Source organism: Sminthopsis crassicaudata, chromosome 4 (genome assembly GCF_048593235.1).
Source record: "Sminthopsis crassicaudata isolate SCR6 chromosome 4, ASM4859323v1, whole genome shotgun sequence".
NCBI lineage: Eukaryota > Metazoa > Chordata > Mammalia > Dasyuromorphia > Dasyuridae > Sminthopsis > Sminthopsis crassicaudata.
Genome location: NC_133620.1, coordinates 148,573,914 through 148,595,599, shown reverse-complemented (window position 1 = coordinate 148,595,599; position 21,686 = coordinate 148,573,914). Strand labels below are relative to the sequence as shown.

The window sequence follows — 21,686 nt, the reverse complement described above, 5'->3', positions numbered from 1 at the left end:
TGACCTGCCTGGATTTGAATGCCAAGCTCTGTTCTTAGTATCTGTATGTCTTTCACTATGTTGGTTCATCTTTTTGGTTTTCAAATTCCTCATTTTTAAAAAGAGGAAGAATTGGTCTAAATAACATATCATCACTTCCATGAAGTATTTTGATTTGTCTACCCTCAAAAAAGATCCTCCCTCTTAAAGCTACTGCTTATCCTCTCCTACACATTTAATATAATTATCTAATATGTGTTATACTTATTTCTTATAGGTCTTATCCCATTTTTATTCCAAAAGTATCTTGGGAAGACTAATTTTTCACTGTTGTATTCTTAGTATCCAGAATAGTTTTGAATGTCAATAAGTGTATGCAGAATTGAGCAGAGTTTAAGGGCAGAAGCACCTTGAAAAATCATTTGTTTCATGTGAAAAGAAAAATATACTCCATAAATAAGCAAGCTTTACAACCCATCCTTTGTCAGGAAAACCTTTGGCTCAATGTGAATTCTTTAGGTTTAAAAACATCTCAGCCTTATGGAACAACTCAAATAATCTCTCTTTCCCTCTTTCCCTCTTTCACCATTCAACACTATTCAGCCTGAGTAGTAAGTAAATGTGTTTTGCCATATATCAAGAGCCTTTCTATTAATAAAATTTGTATTGTGAACCAAATGAAGAGCTTCATAATTAATTTTCTATCTTTAGAGTTTAAAATATGATCTACAGGTACCACCTGGTATTTCTTTGCTTGAATTTCATTATTTCCCAAAGTACTATACTATTTCAAAAGGTTTATGATTTTTTTCTTAACAAATTATTTTTCTTGTACCAATGTCATAAAATTTGTGGTAGACTGGTACCAGTCACTAGACCAACAGTTGTAAATTCCTAGTCAAGATGACCTCTGATCTAGCTCTAAGATTCTACAATTATAATTGGTTATATATTATATATGTATATATATATATATATATGTGTATATATATATATATACATATATATATATATATATAATGATAGACAAATAAATGATAGGTGGTAGAGGAAGGATGTGTTTTGCCTTACTATTGTCAGAAACTATATTAAGCACTGAGGTTACAAATATAAGAAAGAAAGATAGTCCCTCTTCTCAAAGAATTTTACATTGTACTAAAGGAAGATAACACATTTTATGCTGCAGCATGATGAAAACTAGCTAGATACATAGTCTAGTCAAGATAAAGCAAAAGGAAAATCCAGGACAACATTGAGAAAGAGGTAATAGTGATAGTCCTTAGAAAAATAAATTAAACAACCCATTAAAAAATCCCAAAAAGGGGTTGAGGAAAAAAGATCTATATGTATTTACAAATAAATTCTATGCGATCTTCAAAGAAAAATTAGTTCATATATTAAATAATTTACAACAATAGGAGGGAAAGGGATCTTACCAAATTCATTCCATGAGACACATATGCTCCTGATATATAAGATTATTTTGAGAATAAAAACTAAGTTTATACAAGTTCCTTTAAAAAAAATCAAATTAGCAACAAAATCTATATTTTTCAAACCTGATATCAGAATAGATTTGACTATAGATTCTATAATATCTCAAATAAGTAAAACTGTTGTCTTATGAGAATATGTCATATTTCCATAGACTTAGAGAAAAGTCATTTAAAGTAATATTAAAGACTTATCAAACCAACCATGGTTAACAAAACATCATTAGAATCTTCTTTTCACTGATTTATTATTATGTATTTATTTAAAACTTTAATAAGTAAGAAAAAATAAAATAGAGAAAGACAAAAAAAGAAAAAACATACTTTGTTACATGCCCAGGAGAATATCAGTGAGGATTTGGAATATGTAATAATACATTTATATTTTAAGAAAACATATATAAAGAAGGCATCATATTTATGACTGTCCATCTTTGCTTACTTGTTGGAATACACGAGAGCTGTTGGAATACACAGGAGCCACTTGACAATGGCTGCTAGAGATACAACCCACACCTGCAGAATGGATCTTCTCTTGTGAGAGGATGATACAAGGAGAGTGAGAGGCAGTTGCTGTTCTCTGACCTCTCTCCTCTTCCCTCTGCCTCCAATTTATCTCATTCCCAGTCCACAACACCTGTGTCAGCAAAGGTTGCCTTGCAACTCCTTCAGATGCTATGATCCACAGCTGTGGAGGCTCTCAGAGAATTGACCTGTCCCTTACCACTTCCTTGTAGGTTATTCTTTGTTCTCTGCTGTGTATTTTTTATTTTTTCCCCTTTTATCCCACTTGTCTCCTCAAAGCAAGCTTCAGATATATTTATATGTATGTATATGTGTGTATGTATATATATATATATATATATATATATATATATATATATACACATACATATATCTTTATGCATACATATATATATATACACATATACAATTTTACATACCTAGACATGCATCTAAAACAATATTAATGTGACTGGTATATATTGTAGATTTCTCTCTCACTCGAATCTTTAAGTTTAACTTCGTCTGAGATCAATGATTACTAGCCCTAGTTTTTTTTCCTAATAAATTCTACTTTTGATCATTGTTATGGTGTTTGTGTATATCTCTTATTTCCTATTCCAGCTAACTCTTTTACTTTAGTTATGCTCCTTAACTTTCCTTGTTATTACTTAACCTCCCCTCACTCATGAATTCCTCCCTTACCTTATCCAACTCTTTCCCTCCCTTTTTATCTCTTTCCCATTCATCTACACACTTTGTCCTATTGCCATAAGTCTTCATACTATTCCATACCCTGCCTTGTCCTATTCCCTTCCCTCTTGTTTCTTTATAGATTTTGGAGAGTGTTATACCCTTTATGTTATATATACATATATGTATAATATACTTATATATACACACATACATGCATATGTACATGTATATGTATGTATGTATACATATGTAATTTAAAACATTCCCAATGTAAGTATGTTTTCCAAACTACCAGCCCTCCTTTCTCATCTAATGTTTCTGTCTCAGTTCTTCCTCTTCACCTCATTTGCATAGCATAATTACGATTTTTACCTTTTCCTAGATAGGTTTGCTTTTTAGAATAAGATCATACTGCCCCAATCTTTCTTTGACTACCCAATTACTTTTTTAAAAAATAATAATAGCTTTTTATTTTTCAAAATACATGCAAAGATAATTTTCAATACTCACCCTTGCAAAACCTTATGTACCAACTTTTTTCTCCCTTTCCCCACCTCCCCCTTCCCCAATATAGGTTAAACATGTGCAATTCTTCTAAACATATTTTAAATTTATCATGTTGAACAAAAAAATCAGATCAAAAGGGGAAAAATGAGAGAAAAAAAAGCAAGAAAATAAAAACAATAACAAAGGTGAAACTACTATGTTGTCCTCCACATTCAGTCCCCATAGTCCTTTCTCTGGATACAGATGGCTTTCTCCATCACGTTTATTGGAATTGCCATTAATCACCTCACTGTTGAAAAGAACCATGGATTACTAATTTACTAATGTCGATCTTAGACCTGTGGTTCACATTTCCATGTATAACACATAAACTATTTGTTTTTATTAAATCTCTTGAAATTAATCTTTGATGTTGGCTCTCCTAAAAGTTAAATTTTCTATTGAGTTCAGATTTGTTTGAGCCAAAATCCTAAAAAGCTGAGTTCAATGAATGTCCATTTTTTCATTAAATATTATAATTAATTTTCCTGGATATATTTTGGCCACAGATGTAGTTTTTTTTGATTATCAATATATATATTATTCCAAGATTTGTGGAGTTTTATTGATAAATTGCTGATAAATCCTGCACAAAACTAAGTGTAGCCCTAGAATATGTGAATTATTTTTGTTGTTGTTGCTATTTCTTATAAAATTTTCTCTTTGATCTGGGGATTTTAAAGTTTAGCAATAATGTTCCTATATGTTTTCCTTGTAGGATTTCTTTGAGATGGTGATCAGTGGGGTTTTTTATTTCCACTTTCCCCTCTTATTCTATCTTTTCAGGAGAATTTTCTTTGATTACTTTTTGTATTATTGTTCTTTTTTTTGGTCACAGATTTCAGATTGTTCAATTTTTTATGATTTCTTTATATTTTCTAAATTTGTTGTTTTTCTCACATTTCACATTCTATTCTACTTTTTCATTTCTTATATTTTATTTTATTAGTCTCTTACAGCTTCATTGGCTTCCTCTTGCACAATTCTAATTTTCAAAGAATCATTTTCTTAAGACTCTGGACTTCCTTTTCTATTTGATTGACATTCTCTTCATAATCATCATGTTTTTCTTGAATGATTCTTTGTTTGTTGATTTTCCCTCAGTCCCTGATTTTTAAAGATTTTCTGAATTCTTCTATAAATTCTTTCTGAGTAGATAGTCATTTAATGTTATGTCTTTGGGGTAAGGGAAGCTTTTTGTACTTCAATGTACTTCTCTAAAGATAAACCCTAGTCTTCCCTATACCTGTAGTGTTTCTATGATTGGGTTTTTTCTCCTTTGTGTGCTGATTTTTTTTAAATGAGAAAATAATGTAACCCTCCCTAGTCCTGCAATAGGAGATGATGGTACCCCTGGCTTCACTTCAGCTCTCCCCTCCAGTCTGGAACCCCAAACCAAGAATGTTATCCTTTTCCAATTGTGGCAGCCAGCAGCATCCCTGGCCACCGCTCCTGCATTCACCGAGTGTGCTAGTTCCTTCTTGCCCAGGGTCATGTCTCACAACAATTTGGATCTGACATTCTCTATTACCAGAGGTTCCCTCAATCTTCCTAAACTCTGACCCCCCACACTCTCCACGAAGTCTAGGAGGCTTGTCTTTACAGGGTAGGCTTCTCCTACCCCAAAGACTTAACATTAAATGACTACCTGCCCAGAAAGAATTTATAGAAGAACTCAGAAAAAGCTTTAAAAACAAAATAGAGAGATTGAGGGGGAAAACCTACAGCAAACAAAAAAGAACTATTCAAGAAAGTTCCTGTTCTGCTAGAGATCATTATTGATCACAAAATAGAAAATTTTGATTACATCAAACTAAAAAGTTTCTGTACAAACAAAACTAATGCAAACAAGATTAGAAGGGAAGTAACAAATTGGGAGAATATTTTTAAAAGTAAAGGTTCTGATAAAGGTCTCATTTCCAAAATATATAGAGAACTGACCCTATAAGAAATCAAACCATTCTCCACTTGACAAATGGTCAAAAGAAATGAACAGACAATTCTCAGATGATGAAATTGAAGTTATATCCACTCATATGAAAGAGTGTTCCAAATCACTACTGATCAGAGAAATGCAAATTAAGACAACTCTGAGATACCACTACACACCTGTCAGATTGGCTAAGATGACAGGAACAAATAATGATGAATGTTGGAGGGGATGTGGGAAAATTGGGACACTAATACATTGTTGGTGGAGTTGTGAAAGAATCCAGCCATTCTGGAGAGCAATTTGGAACTAGGCCCAAAAAGTTATCAAACTGTGCATACCCTTTGACCCAGCATTGCTGCTATTGGGCTTATATCCCAAAGAAATACTAAAGAGTGGAAAGGGACCTGTATGTGCCAAAATGTTTGTGGCAGCTCTTTTTGTTGTAGCTAGAAACTGGAAGTTGAATGGATGCCCATCAGTTGGAGAATGGTTGGGTAAATTATGGTATATGAAGGTTATGGAATATTATTGCTCTGTAAGAAATGACCAGCAGGAGGAATACAGAGAGGCTTGGAGAGACTTACATCAACTGATACTGAGTGAAATGAGCAGAACCAGAAGATCGCTGTACACTTCAATGCTGTATGAAGAGGTATTCTGATGGAAGTGGCTATCTTCAACATAAAGAAGATCCAACTCACTTCCAGTTGATCAATGATGGACAAAAATAACTACACCCAGAGAAGGAACACTGGGAAGTGAATGTAAATTGTTAGGACTACTGTCTATCTACCCAGGTTACTTATACCTTTGGAATCTAATACTTAATGTGCAACAATAAAATGGTATTTACACACATATATTGTATCTAGGTTTCATTGTAACACATGTAAAATGTATGGCATTGCCTGTCATCGGGGGGAAGGAGTGGAGGGAGGGGGGGATAATTTGGAAAAATTAATACAAGGGATAATATTATTTAAAAAATTACTCATGCATTTTCTCATTTGATCTCACAACATTGAAGTGTTATTATTCCCATTTTGCAAATAAAGAAACTGAGACAATGAGAAAAAAAAAAACTTCTTCCATTACAGATTGACAATGCTTCTGTAATGTATAGCATATTAGAAATAAAAATAAAGAGAAAGTTACATGGTAAACATAAAAAAAAAGAAAGTTCCTGTTCTGCTGAGCAGGAGGTGAAAGTTCTGCTGAGGCTATCTCTGAATTCAGTGGGCTCCCCATTTGCTGGTTCAATGGAACTAGCCTAGAGGTATTTATATTTTATACTGGTTAAAGCTCCATCCTGGGGGACTTTCTTCAGGTATTCTAATCTTCTCCAGTTGTCCCAGACAGATCCCTGTTCTTCCCCAGTCTTATGTATTTTTCTCCTGTGTTTGTCCTGTTTTTCTGGGAAATTTCCAGAAAGCTTAAAATTTTCTGACTTACTCCACTTTCTTCCCAGAACCTTCCTCTTTACTAGTTATTTTAATCAGACAAATTCAACTCAAAATTTTTATTAAATGACACTTAATGCAAGCTATTTTGTTAGGAAAACCAAAAAATGGTAAGATCTCCATCCTCAAAAATTTATGTTCTACTAGAGGTAGGTAGGGGATATCTAAGCAGATAAGCATAATTAAGGTCCTGGGATTTGGTGGGAGCAACTAAGCGGTCCAGACTAGGGGATTTATGGAAAGCTTCATAGAGGATAAGTCCCCTAACCTGAACTCTTTGTCATAAACAAAAGTTTAAATGTTTTCTTAAATATGACATTTTCCAAAGTATTTAAACTTTATCACTCATAAAACCTACTACAGATCTCTTGAGAAATTATTTAATTGGCATTGAGGTTCTTTTAACTTAGAGAAATTTGAGTCCCTAACCACAAAATGTCTCATTAAATGAGTTACTTGTGCCTTTGAATGCTAAACATCCATTCTATTGAGTGCTTTACTGTACTGTAGAGTTTGATATTATCATTTACAATTTCCTGAGATTATAGATAGTTCTCTAAAAACAACTGTTGATGGGGTTTTGCTTCCTTAGAACTACTTCTACATGGAAAGATCAACAATTTATAACCTGAATCTATTTCATCCTTTTATTCACACTGAGATGTTTGAAACTTTAAGGTCAAACTACTAAAGAGTTCAAAACATTGCTTCCCCTCTCTGAGACTGTTTTCTCATCTATAAAATGAGTGAGCAGAACAAGGTCCCTTTTACTGCTAAAATTCTGTGAGCTCTAATATGTGATTCATCCATATTTATATGAATCTTGTATTCCCAGTTTAGTTTGCATTATGACAATGTAGCTTTCAATGTATAATGTAGCAAGCATTATGCTAGAATAGTAATAGTTCAGATTACTAGAAGAATTTTTCCCAGTCTAGTCAGTAGTGACAAGAAGATATTCATGTTCTAAATGAAAATCAATTAATTTAAGCCCCATTTAAACCTTTACAAAGTGTGGAAGTTCCCCTGATGAAACTAGAAGGGTACTTTGCTATTCTCTGGCCAAAGATTTGCTAAACCTCTGTTAACTTAAAAAATAAGCATGTCAACTATGAGAGGCAACTGAAGCAGAAAACAACTTTGTGGAGTATAATTCTTGTGTCAGAGAATAGGGAAAATAAGTAATTTATCATTCTTTTACTTTCACTCTTTCTCCAGAGTTCCTTGCCAAATGGGAGATACTATAGTTCAGCAAAAAGAGTAAACAAAGGCAATTTTAAAATTATCAGTCTGGCTACAGTGGGAAAAACATGAAAAAGAAAAGAGCTATCCATCTGAAAGTCAACATTACGGGAAAATATCCAGGAGTACCACAAATATATCATGAGAAGGAAAAGGATATCAAGGGCCCACAATTCCAAATAGGAGAGTTGCCTTGGTGAAGTGTTACCTATATTCATATCTCATTCTCAGTACACTATACTAAGATTATGCTTACTCTTAGAAGTGCTGTTGTCTATATTTGTAGGAGAATACACCCAAAATTTATGGGAGAAATATTTTGTAACTTCTGTTTTTATTATGTGATCCTGGTAAACAACTTTCTTTTGAGCCAATTGTCATCTTCTGGCCAACTACTAAAGAAAAGCATACCAGTGGGGGCTCATGAGCTCTAAATTTAGGAATGCAGATGCTTAAGTGAAATTTAGGATTGAAACTTAGGAGTAAATATATTCTACCTACACAAGGACCTAACCCACAAAAATGTGAGTATGAAGTTGGGAAGATATATAAATACAGTACTTACAGAGACTTATCTAATATTTAAAATTCAATAAATATTTACAACAATCCTATGAGGTGTTATAAATATATGAACTCCAATTCCCAAAAAAAGGAAACTGTAGCTTTGAAGGACTATGAATGCTGAAGGTCCCATAGCTAGTGTCAGTTAGGATTCAAATTCAGATTTCCTGATTCTAAGTCCAGTACTATTACTAGTACTTAACATTATCTTTACTACAACCTACTATAATAGGCCCCGAATACCCTTCTTAAAACAACAAGGAAGAAACTGTGCAGTGATAAAGTGAATTCTTACCTTTGTTCTCCTTACCTTTTTTGTGAAGCTTTGTTATTTCTATGATTTCTCTTTGAAAGATCTACCCTTCTTACATTTTAATTTCATAGCGAATTGTTAAAATTAATGCCCCTGTCTCTAAAAGAATCAGTTTACAGAAGGAAAGCTCTCCAATCCCCCCAATGAATCAGCATGGTTATCAGTAGGGGAGATACTATAATTCAGCAAAAAGAGTAAACAAAGACACTGATGCTGCACATGCAGGAAAAATCCAAGGTTTTACTTTGCAAATGCCTCCATTCTCATCAATCCAAATATATGTGATTTTTGTATGTCATTCTCCATAATGATTCATTTATAATTCACTAATATTACTGTCCTATGCATTTTATGTTAATATATATAACAACAGCTTATAGTTAACCGTTTGTGGCTAAAAATACTTTTAGTATTTATTATTTTAGGGGGCAGCTGGATGGCACAGAATTTGAGTTCAATTCTAGTCTGAAACTCTTAGACATTTACTAGCTGTGTAATCCTGAGGCAGTCACTTAACCCCAATTGCCTTTGGAAAAAAATCAAAGAACAAAACACAAAATATTTATCGTTTTATGTGATCCTCAAAACATCTTATCTCCATCTTCTCTAGCAGATTGCCCCTATCATCATTCTCACTCTAATATTTATGCTCTCCTTACCTACTAATTCTTTCTCTGATGCCCACAAAAAATTCAAATCTTTCCCATCCTACAATGATTTCCATCTATTGTCTTATATTTTCCCTCCCTTTTCTTAGCACATCTCCAAAAAAGGCATCAATAGTTGGTACTTCAATTGTCTTTCCTCTTACTCTACATAGAGAAAAAAAAGACAGTATTTCACTTTAATGAAGAATACTTCCACCCTCTGAACTCCTTTATTTTATATTGGTATATCCCCTATTTGTCTCCTGTTTGATTTCAAGACAGGGATACTCCATCATCTTGTTTAACGTAGCTAAATCTAAGGAGAGGAAGAATAAGGTAGAGGATAGATAGCCAATCTTACAGTCAAAAAGACCTGTAGTCTTTTGATACATCCAAAATGTGAAACCCTACCCAAGTCATTCTCGTCAACTCATGAATAATTCTCCAAGTTGCAAAACACTTGTAAATTTGCATTGGCAAAGGGGTTTCCTCAGAGAGTTCCCTAGGACAAAAAAAATCACACACAAAAAAAATCTAATTCATTAAAATCAATGGAAGATATTTCTACATCATATTCATTATTTAACTAGTGGATTGGAAGGGAATCTTTTAAAGTTGAGTTATAACACCTGTTTATAGAAGCATTATCTTCTACAACTGTTATTTATTGCTCAGTTACTGGTAAGGAATTATCTTTTCTAGAAATAAATAGAGGAGAAAAAAACAATAATAAATCTCTCAAAACCCACCACCTCTACATGAGTCGACTAAATATTCGTTTATAAATATATTCATTGTGAATGTCAAATGAAAAATATTTTCAGATGAACAAGCTCCTGATATAAAAGTAACAATTATAATGGGCTCTTGAGAAACTCCAATAAGGGATAAAAGTTTCTGTATTTTAAAAGAGACCTAGAATGCTGAGTGTAATTTAGGCTTTATTTTAATACTGATAAGTCTCCTGGCATATAAAATCCTAGAATTTCTGTTTGTATAATTTACAATTTGAGGCAAATCCCTTTTGTAATATATGATATAAGATGCTCAGCGCTAGATAAAAATACTAAGAAAGTACCTTCAGCATATCAGGCTGCTGTGGAGGATTTTAAATGCATTGCTTCAAAAATAAACAAATGAATGACAAATAGCATTGTCCCTGATACCTAAACCAGGTAGATCAAAAACTGAGAAAGAAAACTATAGACCAATTTCCTTAATGAATATTGATGCTAAAATCTTAAATAAGATATTAGCAAATAGACTTCAGAAAATCATCCCCAGGATAATACACTATGACCAAGTGGGATTTATACCAGGAATGCAGGGCTGGTTTAATATTAGGAAAACTATTAGTATAATTGACCATATTAATAATCAAATTAATAAAAACCATATGATCATCTCAATAGATGCAGAAAAAGCATTTGATAAAATCCAACACCCATTCCTACTAAAAACGCTTGAGAGTATAGGAATAAATGGACTATTCCTTAAAATAATAACAAGCATATATTTAAAACCTTCAGTAAACATCATATGTAATGGCGATAAACTAGAACCTTTCCCTGTAAGATCAGGAGTGAAACAAGGTTGCCCACTATCACCATTACTTTTCAATATAGTACTAGAAACTCTAGCCTCAGCAATAAGAGCTGAGAAAGAGATTCAAGGAATTAGAGTAGGAAATGAGGAAATCAAATTATCACTTTTTGCAGATGACATGATGGTATACTTAGAGAACCCCAAAGACTCTGCTAAAAAGCTATTAGAAATAATTCAGAATTTTAGCAAAGTTGCAGTTTACAAAATAAATCCACATAAATCCTCAGCATTTTTATACATTACCAACACAATCCAACAGCAAGAGATACAAAGAGAAATTCCATTCAAAATAACAGTCGATAGTATCAAATATTTGGGAATATATCTACCAAAGGAGAGTCAGGAATTATATGAGCAAAATTATAAAACACTTGCCACAAAAATAAAGTCAGATTTAAATAATTGGAAAGACGTTCAGTGCTCTTGGATAGGCCGAGCGAATATAATTAAGATGACAATACTCCCTAAACTAATCTATTTATTTAGTGCTATACCAATCAGATTTCCAAGAAACTATTTTAATAACTTAGAAAAAATAACAACAGAATTCATATGGAACAACAAAAGGTCGAGAATTTCAAGGGAAGTAATGAAAAAAAAATTAAGTGAAGGTGGTCTATCGGTACCTGATCTAGAACTGTATTATAAAGCAACAGTCACCAAAACCATTTGGTATTGGCTAAGAAATAGACTAGTTGATCAGTGGCATAGGTTAGGTTCATAGGGCAAGATAGTGAATAAAAATAGCAATCTAGTGTTTGACAAACCCAAAGATCCCAAATTTTGGGATAAGAATTCATTATTTGACAAAAACTGCTGGGAAAACTGGAAATTAGTATGGCAGAAACTAGGCATGGACCCACATTTAACACCACATACTAAGATTAGATCAAAATGGGTCCAAGATTTAGGCATAAAGAACGAAATCATAAATAAATTGGAGGAACAGGGGATGGTTTAACTCTCAGACTTGTGGAGGAGGAAGGAGTTTGTGTCCAAGGGAGAACTAGAGACCATTATTGATCACAAAATAGAACATTTTGATTACACCAAATTAAAAAGTTTCTGCACAAACAAAACTAATGCAAACAAGATTAGAAGGGAAGTAACAAATTGGGAAAACATTTTTACAGTTAAAGGTTCTGATAAAGGCCTCATCTCCAAAATATACAGAGAATTGACTTTAATTTATAAGAAATCAAGCCATTCTCCAATTGATAAATGGTCAAAGGATATGAATAATTTTCAGATGATGAAATTAAAACTATTTCCAGTGGAAATCTTCAACATAAAGAAGATCCAACTCACTTCCAGTTGATCAATGATGGACAGAGGTAGATACACCCAGAGAAGAAACACTGGGAGGGGAATGTAAATTGTTAGCACTAATATCTGTCTGCCCAGGTTGCATGTACCTTCGGATTCTAATGTTTATTGTGCAACAAGAAAATGATATTCACACACATGTATTGTACTTAGACTATATTGTAACACATGTAAAATGTATGGTATTGCCTGTCGTCGGGGGGAGGGAATAAGGGAGGGGGGGTAATTTGGAAAAATGAATACAAGGGATAATATTATAAAAAAAAAATATATATATATATATAATAAAAAAAAATTTAAAAAAAATAAAAAAAAAAAGAAAGTAAAAAGCTTTAAAAAATAGAAAACAAAACCAAACCAAACCAAAAAAAAAAAAAAAAAAAAAAAAACTATTTCCACTCATATGAAAGAGTGTTCCAAATCACTATTGATCAGAGAAATGCAAATTAAGACAACTCTGAGATATCATTACACACCTGTCAGATTGGCTAAGATGACAGGAACTTATAACGATGAATGTTGGAGGGGCTGTGGGAAAACTGGGACACTGATGCATTGTTGGTGGAATTGTGAAAGAATCCAACCATTCTGGAGAGCAATCTGGAATTATGCCCAAAAAGTTATCAAAATGTGCATACCCTTTGACCCAGCCATACTACTACTGGGCTTATATCCCAAGGAAATACTAAAGAAGGGAAAGGGACCTGTATGTGCCAAAATGTTTGTGGCAGCCCTTTTCATAGTGGCTAGAAGCTGGAAGATGAATGGATGTCCATCAATTGGAGAATGGTTGGGTAAACTATGGTATATGAATGTTATGGAATATTATTTTTCTGTAAGAAATGACCAACAGGAGAAATACAGAGAGGCTTGGAGAGACTTACATCAACTGATGCTGAGTGAAAGGAGCAGAACCAGAAGATCATTATACACTTCAACAATGATACTGTATGAGGATGTATTCTGATGGAAGTGGATATCTTCAACATAGAAAAGAGCTAATCCAATTCCAATTGATTAATGATGGACAGAATCAGCTACATCCGGAAAAGGAACACTGGGAAATGAGTGTAAACTGTTATTTTTACTTTCTGAATCCAATTCTTCCTGTGCAACAAAAAATTTGGTTCTACACACATATATTGTATCTAGAATATACTGTAATATATTTAACATATATAAGACTGCCCGCCATCTGGGGGAGGGGGTTGGGGGAGGAAGGGAAAAAATCTGAACAGAAGTAAGTGCAAGGGATAATGTTATAAAAAATTACCTATGCATATGTACTGTCAAAAAAAAGTTATAATTATAAAATAAAATAAAAATTAAATTTAAAAAAAATAGCATTGTCCCTCCAAAGAAATATATCATCTAAAGATTATCTTCATTAAAAATGCTGTTTCTTCTCTTTTTAATCATTAAAAAATAGCCTTAAATATTCCCTAAAAAATGAATTGTCAGAGTGACATGCAAAAAAGCACTAGCCTAGGCGTTAGGAGACTTGAATTCTAATCCTAAGTCTTTCCTGATTAATCGTGTAACCTTAAACAAGTCAATTCATGTTTCTGAGCCTCATTACCTTTATTTGTAGGTAGGAAGGAAGGAAGGAAGGAAGGAAGGAAGGAAGGAAGGAAGGAAGGAAGGAAGGAAGGAAGGAAGGAAGGGAAGGAAGGAAGGAAGGAAGATGGGCAGAGAGGGAGGGAGGGAACTAAATGATGCTTGAGACCTCTCTCATCTCTAACACTGACTTCTATGAATTGATGTCCCTCACTGGCAAGATTTCAAAACATTAGAGTTTTGAATATCTGAGATGACAGATGCCTGAATAACCATGGTTTTAAGAGGCAAAAGGATAAATAAGGGAATTTATTTGTTTCTTAAAGCAGCAACCTACTATCATTCAATTTAACTGCTTGGATCCAGGTATTTTTCTGTTTGGTCCAACTTCAAAAACATCTGTCTGTTTCAATACATGGTTGCTCTTACCTGGAATAATGCATAGCTTGGTGGCCTGCAATGTTGAAATAGAAATCAGTTGTATGCTTCATTTCATTTGTGTGCCCCGTAATCTCAATCCAGTGTCCAATGGGGAGACAGTACACACCATCTACCAAGTTGTTTTCATTGTAAGTACTGCAGCGGTCATGGTGAGGACCATTACCTATAACAAGAAGAAATGACATGCAGAGCAATTAAATCCATGTTCTGTTTAAACAGTTTCAAAGTAAACTAGAACAAGATAACAAACAGTTGTAAAGGGATAAAGAGGCATTAATGAGACTTCTTGAGGGTGTCTAACTTTTGAGTAAAGCTACAAACCTATAGTAAGTAAACAATTCAGCAAACTAATTAACCCTTTCAGGTTAGTATAGTAATAATCTTCCATCCACTGATATCTTAAAGGGCTCATTTCAATTCAAATACTTTCACAGAATATACATGAAAAGAATCTAAAGCACTGAAGGCTACTTCAGTACATAACTATTATTTTCTTTCTTTCTTTCTTTTTTTGCTGAGGCAACTGAGTTTAAGTGACTTGTTCAGGTTCATATAGCTAGGAAGTGTTAAGTGTCTGAGGTCACATTTAAACTCATCCTCCAGACTTCAGAGTCTGGTGCTCTATCTATCATGTACTTGCCCCTTAACTAGTAACTTTTCAGAAAGCAAATTATGACTGCTGGACTCTGGAGACCAGGGTTTTAGCTCTGGTTACTTTGCTAAATTTCCACTAATTTAGGTCAGCCTAAATTTAGATCAGAACTCTATGGCCTCAGTTCCCTCATCTGAAAAATAAGGAGGCTATACCAGATATTATTTAAAGCTCTTCCAATTCTAAAACTCTACACTTGTAATTATTTAATTCACTGTAATTGACATAAGATAATAGTAGAGGCTGAGAGATAGCTTGGTATAGTGGATGGAGAGCTGTCCTGAAATTCTAGAACACAAGTGATCAAATACTTCCTCATATATATACTGATTGCCTGATTCTGAGCAAATCCTTTAATTTCTAAGTGCCTTTAGGCAACTTTGTAAAACTATAAATTGAAAGATGGATGCTTATCTGAACTGCTAAAGAAAGTTTGCTCAATGGAAGTTTCACACAATGATCATGTCAGAATTTTTTAAAATAGCATTAATGTGCATATAATATTTCTGTAATATAAGCTAATTCTTTTTCCAAATCAACCAATTAATAAACCTTTACTAAACATCTCCTATATGAAATTAAACTGAGTGGAATACAACAAAATAAGTTCTGTGTTCTGCCACCATCAAAATTATTTCCCTTATTTGTCAAATTCTGATTTCAAAATGAAATTTCTCTATCTTTCATTACTCTCAAGTAGAATTTGGCATCCTACTTCTCTTCAAATAAGGCTGAGCCCAACAAAATAGACATTATATTGGGTACTTCTCAATCAAAACACTAGTAAATTAAGTGAGGAAAAAGCTGTCAAATAAGTTGGTTTCCTCAACTAATTCATTATTCAAAATAGTGCAAACTTATTGTCTGGTGCAAAAAATTCTGTAACACAACTACATAGTTCAAACTATTGTCAGTTTACTTTTGGAAATACAGGCTTATCTTTGTGATTTAAAGTAAAATATCATATGTATTTTTTGAAAAAATTTTCAAGTCTTTAAAATGTATCAAATGACATAAGAGCAAGAAATGAGTGTTCAGTGGATATGATGATGTTCAAAAGAAGAATCATAAACTATCAGTGGCCATATGAAATATCGCTCTAAATCATTATTAAGATGACAAGTACAAATCAAATTGAAAACTAGTATTTTTATAGCACTTACAATCTGGCACTTTCCTTTAAAATTATAATCTCAACTGATCCTCATAACAATCCTGGTAGGTTGTTTTATACTATTATTATCCCCATTTTACAACTAGGAAAATAAGGCAAACATAAAGTAAGTGACTTGCCAGGTTTACACACCTAAGAAGCGTCTGAAGCTGGATTTTTATCCAGATCTTCTGATGCCAGGCCCCCCAAAACCAAACTACTTTTAACAAAAGATACAACTGGTAAATATGAGTGAAAAAATCTCACTCACAAATGCTTGTGGGAAAATAAGCACAAATAATATACTGTTCATGCAGCTATGAAAAGGCCCAATCCAATCGGAGGAAAAATGGAATTACAAAAGAATATTCACTAAATTACTTATAACCTTTGATCCACTGATCCCACTTTTGTAGATGTGCCTCAAAAATAATCAAAGAAAGTTATTCATAATAGTATTTTTGTCAATAGCAAAAAGTAAAAAAAAAAAAAAACTACAAAGCAGGTTCCCAATATCTAACAAATTGTGGTATATTAATATAATTGTTATATTTTGTGGAAAAATAACAAAAATGAAAAATTCTTATAATCATAGGAAAACATACCTGAATTAATGTAAAGTAAGCAGAAAAAAAAAATTAACAAACAAACAAAATCCACTAAAATCCATGATATATTTTAAAGAGGCCTTAAAAAAAAAAAAAAAAAAAAAGTCTAGCTGATGTGTATACATATGAAAGGCCAAGAAAGTTGTAAACTAGAAATAGACAATAACCCTGCCCCAGGTTTTAGTTTTCATGATGGCTTAAATTTGTTTGCATAGCAGATTATAACCACAATCAATTCCCTAAAACACTGCAAAGACATCAGACCTCCATAGTTCTGACGAGGTTCAAGAAGTATAGAAAGCATGGAACTTATATGTAAAGAATTCACAAGACCAGGGCATCTTCAAGACAAGGGGCAAAAAGCTTTATTGTGACACTTATGAAATGGGTAAAGATCCTAAAGAAATAATCATTAGAAAGGAGAAAGATGGCAGGCAAAAATCCCTATTGAAACTCACAATTAATAAGGAGGGAGAAACTATAACAAGGGAAAAAGAGAAAAAAATTAGCCATAAGGCAGACTAAATTCCTTGTGATTAACAAGGGGGAGGAAGAGGCAGAAGGTTAAGAAATAATGTGGGGTCATAGCTTGGCCCCCAGATGTATTTTATTACTTTTTATTTCATTTTATTTACTCCATATTCCTCTAGATCTTATTTTACACATTTAAAAACATTATTATTAAAAGGTGTTTATAGTATACTCCAGACTGTCAGTCTGGGGTCCATGGCATAAAAAGGATTAGAACACAGAGGCAAAGAACAGAAGCCCATATTTATGGACCACATATTGAGGACATACCCATTTCTATCAATGCCCCTTCTTATGGTTCACCTAGCTACTAAGGACCTAGTCTTTTGCTGGGATCTTATTCACCCCATAAGTTCTTTGGAATTTTTGTGTCAGAAATACCCTTGAAAAGTCTTTGTGCACAGGACCCTCAATTTTGAATTAGAAAGAAGAAACAAAATCTTTCTAACCCTAAAACGAAGAGATGAGAAAATATATGGAACCCTAGCTGTTGTTAATTAAGTATTGTGTGACTTTTCATGATTCTGTGGATCATATTATACATAGTGTTTGTTTGGCAAAGATACTGGAATGCTTTGCCTTTTCTTTCTCTGGTGGGTTAAAGCAAATAGGGGTTAAGTGACTTGTCTAGAATCACATATTAATTAATGTATGAGACCAAATTTGAACTCAGGTCTTCCAGTTTCCAGGTCCATGCTCTATAAAGTGATCTAGTTGCCTCTTTTATAAGGTTCTATTTGCTATTGCTATAAAATTTTGCTATATAAGCCAATTTTCATGTAATTCTCTCAAGGAATAATCTGCCTTTACCAATGGGGAAAATTTCATATAAATATAGAAAGAGGGAGGTTACAATTAATTCAAATATAATAGTAAAGATGGCAATTATGTAAAGTTCTTCTGCTCCATTTATCAAAGAACTTAGGGCCGGAGGCAAAGTCTTTCCCTGAGAAGACCCAAAGACTATGAAAGAAGTATATAAGCATATAAACTACTCCTACAGGAAAAAAAAAATGAGAAAAACTGGGAAGAGTTGTGTTATTGTTTTGTTTTCCCTAATCCTGGCTAGGAGTCTGCATTTCCCATCCACACCCCCACCTCCCTTTTTTTATATATATATCAGAGAAAATCTATTGACTTTAAATTTTAAGACCCACAGAAGAATCTATTAAACCTATGAGAAAGAAATAACACCAGAGTAGGAGGTCACTGTGACATGTTGGCAATAATAATCAGCAAGGATCAGCAATGACCATGAGACAAAAACTGCAACATTAAATAGCAGTTTCATAAAACCAGTAGAAATCAATACCTGGCAAAAAGTATACATCCACAGCATAAGAAATAGGCAAGAATTTCAAATAAAACATTTTTTTAAAAATCTCCTACAAGAAAACTTTACTGTAATACCAAAATTGCAACAAGTTTTAAGAATTAGTGAATGCAAAAACAGTGATACTATTAATATTGTGTTATGAATTTTTAACCTTTTATTGATGTTATGTTATTTGGTATTCAAGACCATTTATTCTACAAATTTTGGTTAATGCAAAATTTGTCTTCTATTCATTTTAACCTTACCTAACTAAAATCTGACTCATGACATGAGCGGAGACTGACATTCCTTATATAGAAGCCAAAGGGGAGTCAAAATGATTCATTTGTTTGTTAGCTCGCCTAGCCATTTATTGATTTCCCTGATGCTAAACTTTCTTTCTTATCTTGGTAACATGAAAATCTTTCCCCTCAATAGGCCTACTTGTTAAACCACTAAATGTAGTGGCTTCTGACTTGGTTTACCTATTAAGTTTTTTGCTGTTTAAGTTTGTTCCGCTTTTACACACTAAAGGAAATATGGAGTTATGAATGTATCTTCTCTTTAATATCTATAGCCTGAATGTAGAGGGTTGCAATATGTAAAAGAATTGTCTCTCTGTCATTGATGTAATTTTGCCTCTAAGAGGGCTTGTGAGATTTCAAATGATTGTTCAGGTTTTCTCTGAACCTATACTCAAGTATGATAATAAAACCTAGGTTTTTACCTTTATAGTTTATGCATTGTGACAAATATAATTTGGCAGCTGTTACCTACCACATGAACTCAGATAAGAGATGTTTCCCCATAATAAAAGAAATAAAGAAATGGAAAATTCAAAAGGGAAGGGGCTGGTTATGAAAAAAGTCATGAGTTTAGTTTATAGCACATCATTTGGCGCTAAACCCCAAACACATCACACTAATCAGCTCATGCTCCAAAGAGTGCAAAAAAATGAACCATCCTTGACCTATATCTCTCCCCTCTCTAATCTACAGTGTTTTTCATCTTCTCTATAAACTGTCCTAAAACATCTGATCCATCCTATTATATTTTACCATCCCTTACCAATTCAGCATTATATCTCATGAAAGAAAGTATACATTCTGATTATAATCAGCTCACCAACCTTCACTACTATCTTCCATTAAGAGTCCCTTTTTAGGAAAGAAAAAAGGAAAAAACTGGGAGGGGTTCTATAAAGACAAATTTTAACCTATATTAAGATGAATCCTAAGGCTAATTAATTAGGGATGTCTAAACAAGGTGTGATATATGACTATAGTGGAATAATTACTCTGCTATAAGAAATGACGAGTAAGATGATTTCAGGAAAACCTGAAAAGACATGAATTGATGTGTAGTGGAATGAACAGAACCAGGAGAACATTGCAGATAGTTAACAGCAATATTGTTAGAGGAAGAACTGTGAATGACTCAGTTATTCTCAGCAATATAATAATCCAAGACAATCGCAAAGGACTAATAATGGGGCATACTATGTGCTTTCAAAGAATGAATTATATTGAATGAATACAATTTTTAACTTTATTTTTTCCTTTATTCAAGTCTTCTTGAAGTGACTAATATGACTAATATTTTTACATGAAAAAATCCTAAGACTAGCACAGTTATCAAATATGGTCTTTGTTCCTATGACAATTTCTAATTTCTTTTTTTTTTCTTTTTCTTTTTTCCCCTGAGGCAATTGGGGTTAAGTGACTCATCCAGGGTCACAAGGCTATGAAGTGTTACAAGTCTAAGATCACATTTGAACTCAGGTCCTCCTGACTTCAGGGCTGATGCTCTATCCACTGCATCACTTAGCTGCCCCCCCCTAACTTATTTTTAATTCATCATTTTGGTCAATAATTAGTTCTCTTTGTTTTTTAATTAAATTTTATCTCTTTCAATTAACAGGCATTTATTTTTTTCCCTGTGTCAAATAGAAAAAAAAAAAAAGGACTTGAACTCATATCTTTTTTTTTTTAATTTTGAGGCCAGTCCTCTGTCTTCTATGCAACATTACCTCTAAAATGTAATGCATAACTTAAAACCAGATTTGAATCTAGATATTTCACTGGACAGTGCAGAAGTCTTAGATCTAGCCTAAACAGTTGTTTCTTAAAGCAAATTTGGTTACTCTAAATAAAACATTCTAAATTACATATATATAAATATATATAGATATAGATATAGATATAGATATAAATATATAGATATAGATAGATAGATAGATAGATATAAAATTAAAGGGTTAGCTCATTTCCAAGTTGCTAAGTACCATTCCCATAGTTAGCAATGTAATATTTTATCTGTTCACTTGTGTGTGTATGTATATATATATATGTATGTATAAATTCTGAAGTTTTCTTAAATGAAACTCCCTTCTTGCTGAAGAACTGACATATATAAAAATCCTTTTATAAGTGAAATGTTCATGTGCTTTAGACAAAACATATGCCAACAAGATTTGATCATTGAAAACCTGGTGTGTGCAGTAATTCTGAATAATTGTTGGATTGTTGCTTTTTTGGTAGACAGAAAAATTAGTCTAACCTTGTATTCTCATCAATTTTAGGAAATTCTACTATCAAAAATGAGATATTCTTCTGTGTTTTATAAACTTAGAGAACTGAGAAAGACAAGTGGTTAAATGACTTGTTTGTGGCCATGCACCTGGTACAAGTTTGAGGCAAGATGTAAATCTGAGTTTTTGTTGTTTGTCCTTTGTTCTTGAAGAGGACCATGACATCAGAAAGGGGATGCCATATCATGCAAGTGAACTGGATTTAAGTGAGAGAGTGCTATGCAAAGTCGGTGCTATGCAAAGTCACTGACCTCACTTTCTCCACCACAGCCATCTGGATCCAGTGGCAAGGTACAGATCAGGATGACTGAAGATGACCTGTTTTATTGATTCCAAAACCAACCTTCTATCTACTATATGACACTGAATAGTACAGTATCAAAAATCTATTATAAACTTTCCACATGAACTGGGGAGAAAACCCAAGGTGTGCTAGTAATTGTTTTACAACCAATTCTCTCTAGGAAGGAAAAAGTACACTTTTAAATTTAATATGTATTATTAATATAGCTTCCCAGGAATTTTCTTAAA

At 33.1% G+C, this 21,686-nt stretch overlaps 1 protein-coding gene across 3 annotated transcripts in view; it reads right to left on the bottom strand.

Annotated features, from left to right (window-relative positions):
- Nucleotides 1–21,686, bottom strand: part of EPM2A (EPM2A glucan phosphatase, laforin) — a 190,504-nt gene that overhangs the window by 70,219 nt on the left and 98,599 nt on the right. For all 3 annotated transcript variants that reach the window (XM_074309616.1, XM_074309614.1, XM_074309615.1), the window contains exon 2: nt 14,295–14,469. In XM_074309616.1, the coding sequence (XP_074165717.1) occupies nt 14,295–14,356 (62 nt within the window). In that variant the 5' untranslated portion in view covers nt 14,357–14,469. The remainder of the gene's footprint in view (nt 1–14,294; nt 14,470–21,686) is intronic.